Consider the following 17,990-nt stretch of genomic DNA (forward strand, 5'->3'; position numbering starts at 1 on the left):
GGTAATGTGGACGTTTTATTGCGTCATTAAGATTCTTACTGTCAATACATACCCTCAACTGTCCTGATTTTTTCTCAACTATTACCAGGGAGTTCACAAAATCTGTTGGGACAGTGACCTTTTCTACGATTCCCTCTTTTTCCATGCGATTTAGCTCTTGCTTTAATTTCTCTCTCAGGCACTCAGGGGTCCTTGAAAAATTAGCTTCACATGCTCTTCAAATTTTTCCCATTCATTAACAAGATTAGATGAGTTCCAGTCAATAGTTGGCGTTGGTATTCCTTCCATTGTTTATAAACTATGTAATCCAATTTTTTATTAATATTCCATACTGTCACAATAATCCAATAAAACACTTCTGATACCATGTAATGTTCTCTAATAGGGTTCTATCATTTTATATTCATATGGAATAGTATGTGTGAGTCCCTGATCCACAGATGTGGTTGAAAGAAACAAATACAAGTGTACTGTTCAACATTTATTCAGAAGACTGATGCTGGCGGGAAATGGTCAAGATCTTGTAGGCATGCACATGTAATGGAATTTTACTGGGTTCTTTGAGAGTTCATGAAACATGATCTCATTACAGTTTGTACGATATGTTCTGTTCTGTTCAACAAAAAAAATGTGTTTAAACTACCAACACACTTGATAACAGTGACTCGATCATAATTACCAAATATTGTGTTTTTCACACATAATGCGAGTCTGTTAATTTTTGCAACAATGAATTGTTTGGACAATAAAAGGGAACAATTACGTTTATTAAATGCAAATCACAACTGTACAATGAAATATTGTTGATACCACACAAACACATTCAAAGGATTTTCATTTTACGATAAATTACATGTATTGAAAACAACAAATTTAGTTTCAGAACAAAAATGACAATTCACAGTTTTCCGTTGCTTGTCAAGAACAGTGCATGTACTGGTTCAATCCCTAACACTGTCAATAGCAGCCTTTAATCCAGACTGCTTCCAGCCATTCATAACACTGTCCGACCCAATGCTATTACGTGCGTCAACCAGCCACTGAGCATGTACGGACTTCCATGCAGAAAGTCTTAAAACCAGTTTAACTTGCTCAATGCTAGTGCCACTTGCGATTTGTCTCTGAACTTCAGCGCTGTACCATACCATGAGAACTTCTCAGTGTTCAGTCGCTTTTTAGCTTGACTATTCGAAGAATAAGTAGAGCTATCCTACTCGCCACGGTGTCGGCGTCGACATCACACCTAGTTTAAGTTTTTCGTACCAGTCCACTTTTTGACAAAGTCTTTCAAGACAAAGCTTTGAAACTTTCAACACTTGTTTACCATCACCATGTCCAGTTTTCGGCAAGAGTACATAGCTCCATCAAGGATTTTGGCTGAATTATGGCCCCTTTAACATAGAAATCTTGGTTAAGTTTTTCGTACCAGTTCACATTTTGTGTAAAGTGTTTGATATATGGCTTTGAAACTTTTATCACTTGTTTATTATAACAGTCTCTATCAGTAGGCAAGAGTACATAACTCTGTCAACTATTTTGGCTGAATTATGGCCCTTACTGGACTTGGAAATTGGTACAATTTTTGTACAAGTCCATGTTTTGTCAAAACTATTTTGACTTGTGGCTTTGAAAGTTTGAACACTTGTTTATCATCATGATTTATATTTGTAGGCAAGAGTACATAACTGTGTCAACTATTTTGGCTAAATTATGGCCCTTTTTTGACTTGGAAATGGGTTCAGTTTTCGTACAAGTCCATGTTTTGTCAAAACTATTTGACATGTGGCTTTGAAAGTTTGAACACTTGTTTATCATTATAATTTCCATCTGTAGGCAAGAGTACACAACTCTGTCAACTATTTTGGCTGAATTATGGCCCTTTTTGGACTTGGAAATTGGTTCAGTTTTCATACAAGTCAACGTTTTGTCAAAGCTATTTGACATGTGGCTTTGAAACTTTTAACACTTGTTTACCATCATGATTCCCATCTGTAGGCAAGAGTATAACTCTGTCAACTATTTTGGCTAAATTTTGGCCCTTTTTGGACTTGTAAATCAGATTAGTTTTTTGTACCTGTCTGTATTTTGCCTAATCTGTTTGTCATATGGCTTTGAAACTTTGACCACTTGTTTATCTCATAGTCTACTTAACCTAGGACAAGGACTTTAGCTCAGTTATGGCCCTTGTTTGGACACAGAAATTAGTTACTAGGTTTCACATACCATTCGATATATTGTCTATTAACTGTTTGCTATATGACTTTGAAACTTTGAACACTTGCTTACCAACATGGTCACACATTGCCGTATAGTGCAAGACTTATCCAAATCCACAAATGCAGGTACATTGTCTTATCTGTTCCTTTTCTTTTGTCTGAAAATCTCGGGTAATATTTTGACCCTATACTTCTATCAATGCTTCGAATAGTCGAGCCCGCTGTCAACAGACAGCTCTTGTTTAACAATAAAGGGCTATAGGGATTAACATAACAAAAGAGCTTAATGTATTTACTGTAAACTCTTAAATATCATCTTAAATATAATCCCCAAAATCGGTAAACCTCTGCAATTTCCGTTCGAATTCAATAGAAGTGCCCATAGCGCCAGTGTGTGAATTCATGAATACGATGTCTCACGGCACGAATTCTAGTTTGTGCTAATAAATAGTATTTTCTAGACTAGCTGCCGGAGCAGGAACGAGGCATCAGGCATCATCTTAATTCATTGTTAGCAAGTATTTTGCTTAGATGATGCTTGAAATTTCAGTTCAACTGATGGAATAGAAAAGTCTTAATTGACTGAAACCACATGCTCAGAAAATAAACAAAAGAAATACCATATATCAGAGATTCGTTTTTGGATCCTGATGAATGAGAATGTGATTTACCTGCAGTAAGCAGTTTGATTAAAAGTTATCAGACAATTATAGCAGACGCTTATCGTTATACAGATTTTAACTCGTATGACCTAATGAAACATCTAGCAGCTTGTGGACAAAAACCAAAAATAAGAAATGTGTATTTTGTTAGACTTGAAATGATAAACTTTTGCAAATCAAAATATATCTATCTGTAGCATAGAAAAACAAGTTGAGTTAAGTTAAAAATATATAATTATATTTCAGCAAATATGCGCTGCACATTTTATAACGGACCACAATAAAAACATTCTGATATGAAATGAATTTCATATTGTAAAATAGATGTAATGTCTATTCTTGTGATCGTTTGTGTATATCTGTTGTCCCAATATGTGACTCCCAGTTCTGCCCATCAAACTTCTCCACATGTATAGACGTGACAGTTCCAGGGTCCAGACTGTGTGGGGTTACACCTGAAATATAATGAGATGTAAGAAATAAACATTATGACTGCATATGAACTACAGCTTGATTTAGATAAATGTGTTTTTCTCCATAAAACCATCCTGAGATCAGTTTTAGACAACATCAATATTTATTTATAAATATGACAACACTAGACCTTTTATAAAGTATACTTTACAATAAATACATGATACTTCTGTCCATATACAGTTTACTAACCGGGCAGTCATGTAACAAGAGCTACCAATAAGACAGCAAGCTAAACTTTTTGCCAATATTTAAATTGGACAAGGACCATAACTATGCTACTAACTAGGCAAGACTTATATTACAACAAATATATATTACACAACAATTTGTTAAAAAATAAAGATTTTATCAAGGCAATGGTAAAAACTTGCATGCAAAATCACACCAAAATTTTCGAAGTCAATTAAGGGTCATTAATTGAATTAGTTTCAAACAACAGCTTTCTAATTTAGTTATGTAAGTATGTTTGATAAGAGGGATGCCTGATGTAAAGTTTCAGTCCAATATATAAACTGAGTACATCTAGAAATGCAACACTTTGTCTACAAACCAATGATGCCTTGCATTGGTAAATGCAAATAGTGGTTTTACACGTTATTAGCTGTGTGCTTGTTCAAACCTGAATTTGGACCCTTGATATAATTCAAATATACATGTACGATGAAATCATAAAAGAAAGTATGAAAAATCGAGGGTATAAACGTTGCGTTTCTAGATGTACTAAGCATATATACAGAGAGAGACATCTTTATAGTCAGTTACACGCAAAACTTAAACCAAACAAGACCTGTCACTATTAGTGACAAATGCCCCCAAAGCGTGCCCAAGAATGCTACAGTTGTCTGCACAAAATATGCCAGAATAGTTTAAATATGAATCATTTTGTGACCTTGACCTTAGAGCTAGGAGTCTGGGTCTTGCGCATAACATGTCATCTCATTAGAGGGAACATTTATGCCAAGTAATTTTAAAATCCCTTCATCAATGACAGAGTTATAGATCGGACAAGAAACAGACCATGTTAACCTTTAACCTCTAAGTGTGACCTTGACCTTAGAGCCAGGGATCTTGATCTTGTGCATGACACGTCGTCTCATTATGGGGAACATTTACGCCAAGATATTTCAAAATCCCTTCATGAATGGCAAAGTTATGAACTGGACACGAAACAGACCCTGTTAGCCTTTGACTTCTAGTGTGACCTTGACCTTGGAGCTAGGGGTCTGGGTCTTGCACATGACACATTGTCTCATTAATGTTGATATATATGCCAAGTTTTTTCAAAATCCCTTCATGAATGGCAGAGTTATGGAACAGACAATAAACAGACCCTGATAACTTTTGACCTCTAAGTTTGACCTTGACCTTGGAACTAGGGATCTGGGTCTTGCGCCTGACATGTTGTCTCATTATAGTGTACATTTATGCCAAGTTATTTCAAAATCCCTTTATGAATGGCAGAGTTACAGCCCAGACAAGAATTAACATGGATGCCAAACAGACGGACAGTGCGATTTTAATATGCCCACCTCCGGGGGCAAAACAAAAGTCCAAAAATGGTCATTACTTATGGTAAATTCAACCAAATGTTATCTAACTTGTTTATATGAGTACATTTGATAACAGGAAAGCATTGTGTGAAGCTTTGATCCAATAAAATGCAGTTGTCACTGTGATACAGCTTGATAGCTAGTTGCATGCACAACTTAAACAGAATTTTCTTAGTGTAAAAAGGACCACAATTATATACCAGTAATACAAACAATATGGGGGTTATACTGGAGTCACACAAGCCCATTGTTCTGTTCGTCCATTGTGTCTGTTCCAGTATCATTGTAACTGCTGGGAACATTTTCATAAAATTAACATCAACTGTTAACCTCATCAAGACAGCATGTGAGGACATGACCCAGGTCACTAGGTCCTAGGTCCAAGGTCAAGGTCACACTTTGGTCAAATAGCTTAAATTTTAGTCCACTCCATAACATCTAAGCTGCTGGGAAGATTTCTGTAAAACTAGCAATAATTCTTCACATCATCAAGACAAATGCAGATTGCACAAACCAGGTCACTATGTCAAGGTCACACCTGATGGTCAAAGATCATGATCACAACATTTTACTTACCCAGTATCCAAGTGGTGTCTAGTGGCATTCAATGCCTTTAGTGTTAGCTCTAGTTTACATTAAAATTCAATCAAAAATCAGTTAAATGATTATTTCAGTAGACTTGATGCATGGGAAACCGGTAAGTGAAGTAAAAATAAGTTTAATCCAATGCATGCAATGGTTACTGAGATATGGCCTTGCACACAAAACTTTAACCTAATTGTAACACCAACACAAATATCAGTAGAAAAGCCCACACTATTCTTTAAATAGACAAACTAAAAATGAGTTTAGAGAACTTTACTTAATCAATGTAAAACTAGAAAATGCTTTTGTAAAAAAGCGCATGTCTCCCCCAATGCAAAGTCCTATAGGCAAGAAGTCAATAGGGGTCAGGAGTGAAAGTCAAAGAGACACTGATGGTTGGCTGCAATAGGGATCATCTACTTGGCATGTCCAGTCATCCCGCTAAATTTCAACACTCGTGGCCTAGTGGTTCTCAAGTCACTGTTCAGGCTCCTGTGAACTTGACCTTTGATCAAGTGACCTCAAAATAAATAGGGGTCATCTACTTTGCATGTCCAATCATCCTATTAAGTTTCAACATTGTAGGTCAAGTGGTTCTCAAGTTATTTCTAAAAAATGATTTTACATGAACAGGCCACTGTGACCTTTAATAGACTAACCCCAAAATCAATAGAGGTCATCTACTCTGCATGTTCAATCATCCTATGAAGTTTCAACATTCTGGGTCAAGTGGTTCTCGTTATTGATCAGAACTGGTTATCAATGTTCAGGCCCCTGTGACCTTGACCTTTAACGGAGTGACCCCAAAAACAATAAGGGTCATTTACTCTGCATGAACAATCATCCTATGAAGTTTCAACGTTCTGGGTCGAGAGGTTCTCAAGTTATTGATTGGAAATGGTTTTCCATGTTCAGGCCCCTGTGGCCTTGACCTTTAACAGAGTGACCCTAAAATCGTTAGGGTTCATCTACTCTTCATGACCAATCATCCTACGAAGTTTCATCATTCTGGGTGAAGTGGTTCTCAAGTTACTGACCGGACATGGTTTTCAATGTCCGGGCCCCTGTGACCTTGACCTTTCACAGAGTGACCCCAAAATCGTTAGGGGTCATCTACTCTTTATGACAAATCATCCTATTAAGTTTCAACATTCCGGGTCAAGTGGTTCTCAAGTTACTGACCGGAAATGGTTTTCAATGTTCAGGCCCCTGTGATCTTGACCTTTAATGGAGTGATCCCATAATCAATAAGGGTCATCTACTCTTTATGACCAATCATCCTATCAAGTTTCAACATTCTGGGTCAGGTGGTTCTCTAGTTATTGATTGGAAATGGTTTTCAATGTTCAGGCCCCTGTGACCTTGACCTTCGACAGAGTGACCCCAAAATCAATAGGGGTCATCTACTCTTCATGACCAATCATCCTATGAAGTTTCAATATTCTGGGTCAAGTGGTTCTCTAGTTATTGATCGGAAATGGTTTTCAATGTTCAGGCCCCTGTGACCTTGACCTTTGACGGAGTGACCCCAAAATCAATAGGGGTCATCTACTCTTCATGACCAATCATCCTATGAAATTTCAACATTCTGGGTCAAGTGGTTCTCTAGTTATTGATCGGAAATGGTTTTCAATGTTCAGGCCCCTGTGACCTTGACCTTTGATGGAGTGACCCCAAAAACAATAGGGGTCGTCTACTCCAGCAGCCCTACAACCCTATGAAGTTTGAAGGTTCTAGGTCAAATGGTTCTCCAGTTATTGCTCGGAAATGAAGTGTGATGTACGGACGGACGGACAGGGCAAAAACAATATGTCTCCTGGGGGAGACATAATAACAGGTTTAACCTAACCATAAAGGAGTTACAAGTAAGACACTCCTACCTTTACATGTTTCACAGAAAGATAACTTACCATAGCCATCAGGATTTGACCTTGGTGTGTAAAAACATTGCACACCACATGTTTTACAGAATGTATGCTTTGCTTTATGTGTGTTGAACGTGTAGGTTGTGAGGTTGTCCTCTCCCTGTAAAAAAAACAATCATGAAATATTCTAAAATTTCAACAGTAAATGTCTGCAATAAAAGTTGTTTGCTTCAAAGGACAAGATAAAAGAATACTTAGTCGTACAAGTAAGCATGATGAAAGTAGTATTCACACACAAAAAAGGTCATAGATTTCAAACAGTGAAATCATTAATTTAAAAGAGCATTATTAAAAAGGAAAATTCTTTTTATTTGAATATTTACTTTATCTTCATATCAAATTACAGCATCAGCTTCATGAAGGACTGCATGTTTAAACAAAATTTCAACAGGAAGTCTCATGTCTTCATCACCTTGTATCATATCTCAAAGGATAGCTAATTATATGCGAAACTTAAGTTTAGGGGAAATTTTAATAACATATCTGCAGTACCTTAAATCTCAAAGGAGACTGAAATATCTGCAACACCCTAAATCTCAAAGTAGAGTTAACTATCTATATTAACTATCAAAGGGACAATAAAGTACCAACAGCAACTTAAATATCAAAGAAGAGCGAAATACTTGTAACAACTTAAATCTCAAAGGCGAGTAAACAACCTTTAACAACTTAAATGTCAAGGAAGAATAAACTATCTTTTATAACTTAAATCTCAAAGGTGAGTAAACTACCTTTAACAACTTAAATCTCAAAGACGAGTAAACTACCTTTAACAACTTAAATGTCAAGGAAGAATAAACTTAAATATCAAAGAAGAGCGAAATACTTGTAACAACTTAAATCTCAAAGGCGAGTAAACAACCTTTAACAACTTAAATGTCAAGGAAGAATAAACTATCTTTTTTAACTTAAATGTCAAAGGCGAGTAAACTACCTTTAACAACTTAAATCTCAAAGGTGAGTAAACTACCTTTAACAACTTAAATCTCAAAGGCGAGTAAACTACTTTTAACAACTTAAATCTCAAAGGCGAGTAAACAACCTTTAACAACTTAAATGTCAAGGAAGAATAAACTACCTTTAACAACTTAAATGTCAAAGGCGAGTAAACTACCTTTAACAACTTAAATCTCAAAGACGAGTAAACTACCTTTAACAACTTAAATGTCAAAGGTGAGTAAACTACCTTTAACAACTTAAATGTCAAAGGTGAGTAAACGACCTTTAACAACTTAAATGTCAAGGAAGAATAAACTATCTTTTATAACTTAAATGTCAAAGGCGAGTAAACAACCTTTAACAACTTCAATGTCAAGGAAGAATAAACTATCTTTTATAACTTAAATCTCAAAGGCGAGTAAACAACCTTTAACAACTTAAATCTCAAAGGTGAGTAAACTACCTTTAACAACTTAAATCTCAAAGGTGAGTAAACAACCTTTAACAACTTAAATGTCAAGGAAGAATAAACTATCTTTTATAACTTAAATCTCAAAGGTGAGTAAACTACATTTAACAACTTAAATCTCAAAGGTGAGTAAACTACCTTTAACAACTTAAATGTCAAGGAAGAATGAACTATCTTTTATAACTTAAATCTCAAAGGTGAGTAAACTACCTTTAACAACTTAAATCTCAAAGACGAGTAAACTACCTTTAACAACTTAAATGTCAAGGAAGAATAAACTATCTTTTTTAACTTAAATGTCAAAGGCGAGTAAACTACCTTTAACAACTTAAATCTCAAAGGTGAGTAAACTACCTTTAACAACTTAAATCTCAAAGACGAGTAAACTACCTTTAACAACTTAAATGTCAAGGAAGAATAAACTATCTTTTTTAACTTAAATGTCAAAGGCGAGTAAACTACCTTTAACAACTTAAATCTCAAAGGTGAGTAAACTACCTTTAACAACTTAAATGTCAAAGGTGAGTAAACTACCTTTAACAACTTAAATCTCAAAGGCGAGTAAACTACCTTTAACAACTTAAATGTCAAAGGTGAGTAAACAACCTTTAACAACTTAAATGTCAAGGAAGAATAAACTATCTTTTATAACTTAAATGTCAAAAGCGAGTAAACAACCTTTAACAACTTAAATGTCAAGGAAGAATAAACTATCTTTTATAACTTAAATCTCAAAGGTGAGTAAACTACCTTTAACAACTTAAATCTCAAAGACGAGTAAACTACCTTTAACAACTTAAATATCAAGGAAGAATAAACTATCTTTTTTAACTTAAATCTCAAAGGTGAGTAAACTACCTTTAACAACTTAAATCTCAAAGACGAGTAAACTACCTTTAACAACTTAAATCTCAAAGGTGAGTAAACTACCTTTAACAACTTAAATCTCAAAGGCGAGTAAACTACCTTTTTTAACTTAAATGTCAAAGGCGAGTAAACTACCTTTAACAACTTAAATCTCAAAGGCGAGTAAACTACCTTTTTTAACTTAAATGTCAAAGGTGAGTAAACTACCTTTAACAACTTAAATCTCAAAGGTGAGTAAACTACCTTTAACAACTTAAATCTCAAAGGTGAGTAAACTACCTTTAACAACTTAAATCTCAAAGGCGAGTAAACTACCTTTAACAACTTAAATGTCAAAGGTGAGTAAACAACCTTTAACAACTTAAATGTCAAGGAAGAATAAACTATCTTTTATAACTTAAATCTCAAAGGTGAGTAAACTACCTTTAACAACTTAAATCTCAAAGGCGAGTAAACTACCTTTAACAACTTAAATGTCAAAGGTGAGTAAACAACCTTAAACAACTTAAATGTCAAGGAAGAATAAACTATCTTTTATAACCTAAATCTCAAAGGTGAGTAAACAACCTTTAACAACTTAAATGTCAAGGAAGAATAAACTATCTTTTATAACTTAAATGTCAAAGGTGAGTAAACAACCTTTAACAACTTAAATGTCAAGGAAGAATAAACTATCTTTTATAACTTAAATCTCAAAGGCGAGTAAACTACCTTTAACAACTTAAATCTCAAAGGTGAGTAAACTACCTTTAACAACTTAAATGTCAAAGGCGAGTAAACTACCTTTAACAACTTAAATCTCAAAGGCGAGTAAACTACCTTTAACAACTTAAATCTCAAAGGCGAGTAAACTACCTTTTTTAACTTAAATGTCAAAGGCGAGTAAACTACCTTTAACAACTTAAATCTCAAAGGTGAGTAAACTACCTTTTTTAACTTAAATGTCAAAGGCGAGTAAACTACCTTTAACAACTTAAATCTCAAAGGCGAGTAAACTACCTTTTTTAACTTAAATGTCAAAGATGAGTAAACTACCTTTAACAACTTAAATCTCAAAGGCGAGTAAACTACCTTTTTTAACTTAAATGTCAAAGGTGAGTAAACTACCTTTAACAACTTAAATCTCAAAGGTGAGTAAACTACCTTTAACAACTTAAATCTCAAAGGTGAGTAAACTACCTTTAACAACTTAAATCTCAAAGGCGAGTAAACTACCTTTAACAACTTAAATGTCAAAGGTGAGTAAACAACCTCTAACAACTTAAATGTCAAGGAAGAATAAACTATCTTTTATAACTTAAATCTCAAAGGTGAGTAAACTACCTTTAACAACTTAAATCTCAAAGGCGAGTAAACTACCTTTAACAACTTAAATGTCAAAGGTGAGTAAACAACCTTAAACAACTTAAATGTCAAGGAAGAATAAACTATCTTTTATAACCTAAATCTCAAAGGTGAGTAAACAACCTTTAACAACTTAAATGTCAAGGAAGAATAAACTATCTTTTATAACTTAAATGTCAAAAGCGAGTAAACAACCTTTAACAACTTAAATGTCAAGGAAGAATAAACTATCTTTTTTAACTTAAATCTCAAAGGTGAGTAAACTACCCTTAACAACTTAAATCTCAAAGACGAGTAAACTACCTTTAACAACTTAAATCTCAAAGGCGAGTAAACTACCTTTAACAACTTAAATGTCAAAGGCGAGTAAACTACCTTTAACAACTTAAATGTCAAAGGCGAGTAAACTACCTTTAACAACTAAAATGTCAAAGGCGAGTAAACTACCTTTTATAACTTAAATGTCAAAGGTGAGTAAACTACCTTTAACAACTTAAATCTCAAAGGCGAGTAAACTACCTTTAACAACTTAAATGTCAAAGGTGAGTAAACTACCTTTAACAACTTAAATCTCAAAGGCGAGTAAACTACCTTCAACAACTTAAATGTCAAGGAAGAATAAACTATCTTTTATAACTTAAATCTCAAAGGCGAGTAAACTACCTTTAACAACTTAAATCTCAAAGGCGAGTAAACTACCTTTAACAACTTAAATGTCAAGGAAGAGTTAACTATCTTTTATAACCTAAATCTGAACGAAGAGTAAAATTCCTGCAATAACTGAAATTTCAAAGAAGATTAAAATACCTGTAACAACTTAAACCTTGACTGAGGCACTATAAAGTGGTTGTTTTGCTTCATCCTGCAAATGCTGCAACTGAAATAACAACAGTGTAAACAATTTGTTTGTTAAAAGTAATCAGTTCTGAAATCAATAGTCATGAACTGATCTACCATAGAACACTCAGGGTATAGAATATTAAAATACACTACACGTCCATGACATGTGGAGTAGAGAAATTAGACACCTACAGATATAGAAAGATGGAACTGCTTTGGACAGGATAGTCAATTGTGATACTGATATCTGTCTGTATCAACACAAGAGTCATTAATCTCTTTCCCTATTAAGACATTTGTCATTGATCTCTTTCCCTATCAAGACATTTGTCATTGATCTTTTTCTGTATCAATACATTTGTCATTGATCTCTTTCCGTATCAACACATTTGTCATTGATCTCTTTCCGTATCAACACATTTGTCATTGATCTCTTTCCGTATCAAGACATTTCTCATTGATCTCTTTCCCATGCAAGACATTTGTCATTGATCTCTTTCCCTATCAGGACATTTGTCATTGCTTTCCCTATCAGGACATTTGTCATTAATCTCTTTCCCATGCAAGACATTTGTCATGGATCTCTTTCCCTATCAAGAGATAGACATTTGTCATTGATCTATTTCCCTATCAAGATATTTGTCATAGATCTCTTTCCCTATCAAGACATTTGTCATTGATCTCTTTCTGTATCAAGACATTTGTCCTTGATCTCTTTTCCTATCAAGTCATTTGTCATTGATCTTTTTCCCTTTCAAGACATTTGTCATTGATCTCTTTCCCTAGATCTCTTTCCACATCAAGACAAATTTTGTCATTGATCTCTTTCCCTATCAAAACATTTGTCATTGATCTCTTTCCCAATCAGGACATTTGTCATTGATCTCTTTCCGTATCAAGGCAATTGTCATTGATCTCTTTCCCTATCAGGACATTTGTCCTTGATCTCTTTCCCTATCAAGACATTTGACATAGCCCTCTTTCCCTATCAAGACATTTGTTATTGATCTGTTCCCCTAGATCTCTTTTTGTATCAAAACATTTCATTGATCTCATTCTGTATCAAGACATTTGTCATTGATCTCTTTCCCTATCAGGACATTTGTCATTGATCTCTTTCCCTATCAAGACATTTGTCCTTGGTTTTTTCCCCTATCAAGACATTTGTCATTGATCTCTTTCCCTATTATGACATTTGTCATTGATCTCATTCCTTATGAAAACATTTGTCATTTACATCTTTCCCTATTACATGTATGACATTTGTCATTGATCTCTTTCCCTATAATGGCATTTGTCATTGATCTCTTTCCTTATATTGGCATTTGTCATTGATCTCTTTCCCTATTATAACAACTGCCATTACTCACATTCCTTATTATGACATTTGTCATTTCTCTCTTTCCCTGTCGGGACATTTGTCTTTGATCACTTTCCCTTTTCTATCATTGATCTCTTTCCCAATCAAGACATTTTCATTGATCTTCTTTCCCTGTTATGATAATTTTGTGTCCTTGATCTCTTTCCCTATTATGACATTTGTCATTGATCTCTTTTCCAATCTGAAGACATTTGTCCTTGATCTTATAATTTCCCCATCAAGACATTTGTCCTTGGTTTTTCCCCTATCAAGACATTTGTCATTGATCTCTTTCCCTATTATGACATTTGTCATTGATCTCTTTCCTTATGAAAACATTTGTCATTTACATCTTTCCCTATTATGACATTTGTCATCGATCTCATTCCCTATAATGGCATTTGTCATTGATCTCTTTCCTTATATTGGCATTTGTCATTGATCTCTTTCCCTATTATAACAATAATTGCCATTACTCGCATTCCTTATTATGACATTTGTCATTTCTCTCTTTCCCTGTTGGGACATTTGTCTTTGATCACTTTCCCTTTTCTATCATTGATCTCCTTCCCAATCAAGACATTTTCATTGATCTTCTTTCCCTGTTATGATAATTTTGTGTCCTTGATCTCTTTCCCGATCAAGACATTTGTCATTGATCTCTTTCCCAATCAAGACATTTTCATTGATCTCTTTCCAAGTCATCTGACTACCAATAAAGACATTTGTCAAAATATTTGAATTACCATATAGCAACACTCAATATGGTTTCCTTGCAGATAATTCATTCTACCAGTCTTTCATAATGATTTAATTAACTGGTGGAGAAAATGGTTTCCCTTACTTGCATTCATAAACATGAAGCTTGCTAGGTGCTTGAACCTCAAACCTGATGGCTCCGCAGTGGCAACCTCCTCTGTGTGTAACCATATTTTCAGACATTTTCTGCCCAGTACTGTAAAAACAAAATAGTTGGCTGGCTAAATAATGCTTTAAACATGTGTCTGTTTTAAGACAAGAGCTATCTATACTGGGGTATATGGTAACACATGTCATCCTGTGGTATATGGTAGTAATGCATTTATTGACAATAATTATGGAATTTTTTGGCAAAAAGGGGTGGCTGTTCATTTATGAAGGGTGCAAATGTACAGTAGATGTATATCTTCATAATATAAAGTGGAATAACATGACTGGTCAGGTATAAAAGCAATTAGTCCAAATAATAGGATATTTCAGGACAGCGTGATCCCGTCATTTAATGGGATGACAACTATAAAATATCAGATCATAAAATAAATCATCCCGATAAGCCAACTCAGAGTATTAGGCTTAAAAGCAATGTGAAGAAAAAGGAGGGGTACATTTATTAGAAGGGGGTGCATTTTTGGTTTCCCCACTGTGTATGTGCATGAGGCCTTTCCGCTACAAACCTATATATGACTTAATTCTCATGGTACTAAGTGTTTTGATATTTTGGTTGTCAAGACAACATTTATTTGTAAAATACTGTAGAATCTGTTCCATCTTGATTTAATAAAAAACATGATAGATCTAGTTTCTAGTTTCTGCATCATAAGAAAAACAATTACTTCCCAGTATTTTAAACAATTTCATTTATCATTCAATAATTTCATCTTCTTCTTCTTCAAATTACTACACTCCTTCATAACTCTGAAGATTATGTGTAGGCGCTGATTAAAAATTGATGGTGTTTTTACAACAGATTTATACATGTGCCAAAACATTAAAACTTTTCAAATTTTACATTAACAAGAGATTACAGAGTGATCTTGGCGCCATCCACAAAGCCATTTTTGAATGTTCCAAATTTCAAGACTAGCTCAAGGTCAAAATCAAGGTCAAATTTTATTTCGATACAAAACAATGTGTATGTGGTCCGAATTTGAAAGCTGTGGCTTCACAAGATCAATTTCAAGGTCAAAGTTCATTTCAGTAGACAGAACTATGCATGTGCTTCAAATTTGGAGGCAGTAGCTTGAGAAATGTGAAAGTAGGTCACTAGGTCAAAATCAAGGTCAAATATTATTTTGGAACAAAACATTATGCAAGTGATCCAAATTTGAAGCCTGTACCTTCAGAAATGTGAAAGTAGGTCACTAGGTCAATCTCAAGATCAAAGTTCATTTAATTACACAAAACTATGCTACAACACTATGCTTGTGGTTCAAATTTGAAGGCTGTAGCTTGAGAAATGTGAAAGTAGGTCACTAGGTCAAAATCAAGGTCAAATATCATTTTGGAACAAAAAATTATGCATGTGGTCCAAATTTAAGGCTGTACCTTCAAAAATGTGAAAGTAGGTCACTAGGTCAATAAGTTTGTTTCAGTACACAAACCTATGCATGTAGTCCAAATTTGAAGGCTGTAGCTACAGAAATGTGAAAGTAGGTCACTAGGTCAAGATCAAGGTCAACTCATGTCAAGGTTCATCTTGCCTCTCAAAACTATACATGTGGTCCAAATTTGAATGATGTAAGTTATGGACATGAAGATTCTAAGTTTTTCCCTATATAAGTCTATATGAACCATGTGACCCCTGGGGCGGGGCCATATTTGACACTAGGGGGATAATTTGAACAATCGTGGTAGAGGACCACTAGATGATGCTACATACCAAATATCAAAGCCCTAGGCCATGTGGTTTTGTACAAGAAGATTTTCAAAGTTTTTCCCTATATAAGTCTATATGAACCATGTGACCCCTGGGGCGGGGCCATATTTGACCCTAGAGGGATAATTTTAACAAACTTGGTAGAGAACCACTAGATGATGCTACATTACAAAATATCAAAGCCATAGTCTTTGTGGTTCGGACAAGAAGATTTTCAAATTTTTTCCCTATATAAGTCTATGTAAACCATGTGACCCCCCAAGGCGGAGCCATATTTGACACTAGGGGAATAATTTGAACAATCTTAGTAGAGGACCACCAGATGATGCCATATACAAAATATCAAAGCCCTAGGCCCTGTGGTTTTGGACAAGAGGTTTTTCAAAACTTCACATGGTTAATATAGACTTATAAGTTTCTTGAGTTATTGCCTGGAAACCATTTTACTGTTCCTGGTCACTGTGACCTTGACCTTTGACATACTGACCTCAAAATAAAAAGGGGTCATCTGCTGGTCATGACCAACCTCCCTATCAATTTTCGTGACCCTAGGCCTAAGCGTTCTTGAGTTATCATCCGGAAACAGTTTAACTGTTCAGGGTCACTGTGACCTTGTCCTTTAAACATACTGACCTCAAAATCTGCTGGTCATGACCGTTACCTCCCTATCAACTTTCATGATCCTAGGCCCAAGTGTTCTCGAGTTATCCGGAAACTGTTTTACTATTCAGGGTCACTGTTACCTTGAACTTTGACATACAGACCTCAAAATCAATAGGAGTCATCTGCTGGTGATGACCAACCTCCCTATCAACTTTCATGATCCTAGGCCCAAGCTTTCTTGAGTTATCATCCAGAAACGGATTGGTCTACATTCAGACCAACCGACCAACATCTGCAAAACAATATACCACTCCTTCTTCAAAGGGGGGCATAATAAAACCTTGTACATTGGTTGGTATTTAAAGACTGAGAGAAGAGATAAGGACAGGTACAGTGACAAGAGCTTTGAAGCAGTCAACTGTGGCTGCTGTGTGTGCGATAGTCGGCAACATGTTCCACTAACCTACTGTCCTAAGGGAAAAATGAGTACTTATAGGAATCTTTTGATGTGCCAATGTGTCTAAATCTGTATAGGTTACCAGGTCCATGCCACGTTCTTGGATCAGCTGGTATTAGTAAGTTCTTTGCCAGATAAATAGCTACAAAGTGGTGGACAATTTTATAGAACATTATTAGGCGGGCTCTGGTTCTTCTTATCTCTAAGATGTAAAAAAAAAAAAATTGTTTGTTTCCGGTATCCCGACCTACCCTAAATTTTTGGCCCAACCCTATATGTTTTTATGGCCTTGGAGAACATTTTTTTCAACTTTTTAACAAAAAGATGCAAAACTGCACTTTTTATGCTTTAAACATCGCCAGTGATGTTAGAAATCAACTTACTGATGCTCTAAAGGCATAGCCCCCTTATTTGTAATCATTTTTTGACAAAAAAATAATTTCCGAAGTCTCCCTTAATAAAAAAAAAATTTCCAAAAAAAATAATTTTTCCGACCTGTACCTACCCTAATTTTTTTGAGCATGTTACCGGAAACAAAGAATTATTTTTAATTAGTTTTATGCCATTACTATCATGTTGTAAATACCATGTACATATTTCAAGAGGCTCACAGGGAAGACTGGGCTTGCCCAACTGTGTCGCCTCTATAAATAAAGTCGTTATTATTATTATTATTATTATTATTATTCAAAGTTGCTATCATATCAGATATCATTATCTAAAACTAGAAATGTATATCAATTATCACCTACTACTTCAGCATACGTACAGCATAATATCAATTTAGATCTATAAATTATGACAAATTGTATCAGCAGAAACTTATGTTGTTTCCTTACATATCCCTTAACTGATCTCTTTTTTGCACAAAACTAGGTCACCAGCTAAAAATAACTCAAAATACCCAAATGGGTCAATCATCGGCCATCCTCAAGACCTACTTTCACTTTCAGTGTTATCGCACGTGATAGCAAACACGTGGTACATAAACGGTTTCCGAGTTTACATAGAAGCGGATAATCAAATTTATCAAAAAGTACGAAAACCCGACTGAGAAAATG

General features: G+C 34.9%; 1 protein-coding gene across 5 annotated transcripts; it reads right to left on the reverse strand.

The window, feature by feature from the left end:
- Nucleotides 1-749: 749 nt before the first annotated feature.
- Nucleotides 750-17,921, reverse strand: LOC123533900 (centromere protein V-like). 5 transcript variants are annotated; one of them, XM_053520140.1, is made up of 6 exons: nucleotides 17,834-17,921; nucleotides 14,079-14,189; nucleotides 11,842-11,911; nucleotides 7,401-7,515; nucleotides 5,482-5,530; nucleotides 750-3,333 (listed from the first exon to the last, which is right to left on the reverse strand). In XM_053520140.1, the coding sequence occupies exons 1-6, from the start codon at nucleotides 17,848-17,850 to the stop codon at nucleotides 3,273-3,275; spliced, it is 423 nt and encodes a 140-aa protein (XP_053376115.1). In that variant the 5' UTR covers nucleotides 17,851-17,921; the 3' UTR covers nucleotides 750-3,272. The 5 variants fall into 5 exon arrangements, with proteins under 5 accessions (XP_053376115.1, XP_053376113.1, XP_053376116.1 ...); XM_053520138.1 differs by lacking the exon at nucleotides 5,482-5,530; XM_053520141.1 differs by lacking the exon at nucleotides 5,482-5,530 and having other exon boundaries at nucleotides 17,769-17,908.
- Between the last annotated feature and the right edge of the window lie 69 nt (nucleotides 17,922-17,990).

Source organism: Mercenaria mercenaria, chromosome 12 (genome assembly GCF_021730395.1).
Source record: "Mercenaria mercenaria strain notata chromosome 12, MADL_Memer_1, whole genome shotgun sequence".
Taxonomy (NCBI): Eukaryota; Metazoa; Mollusca; class Bivalvia; order Venerida; family Veneridae; genus Mercenaria; species Mercenaria mercenaria.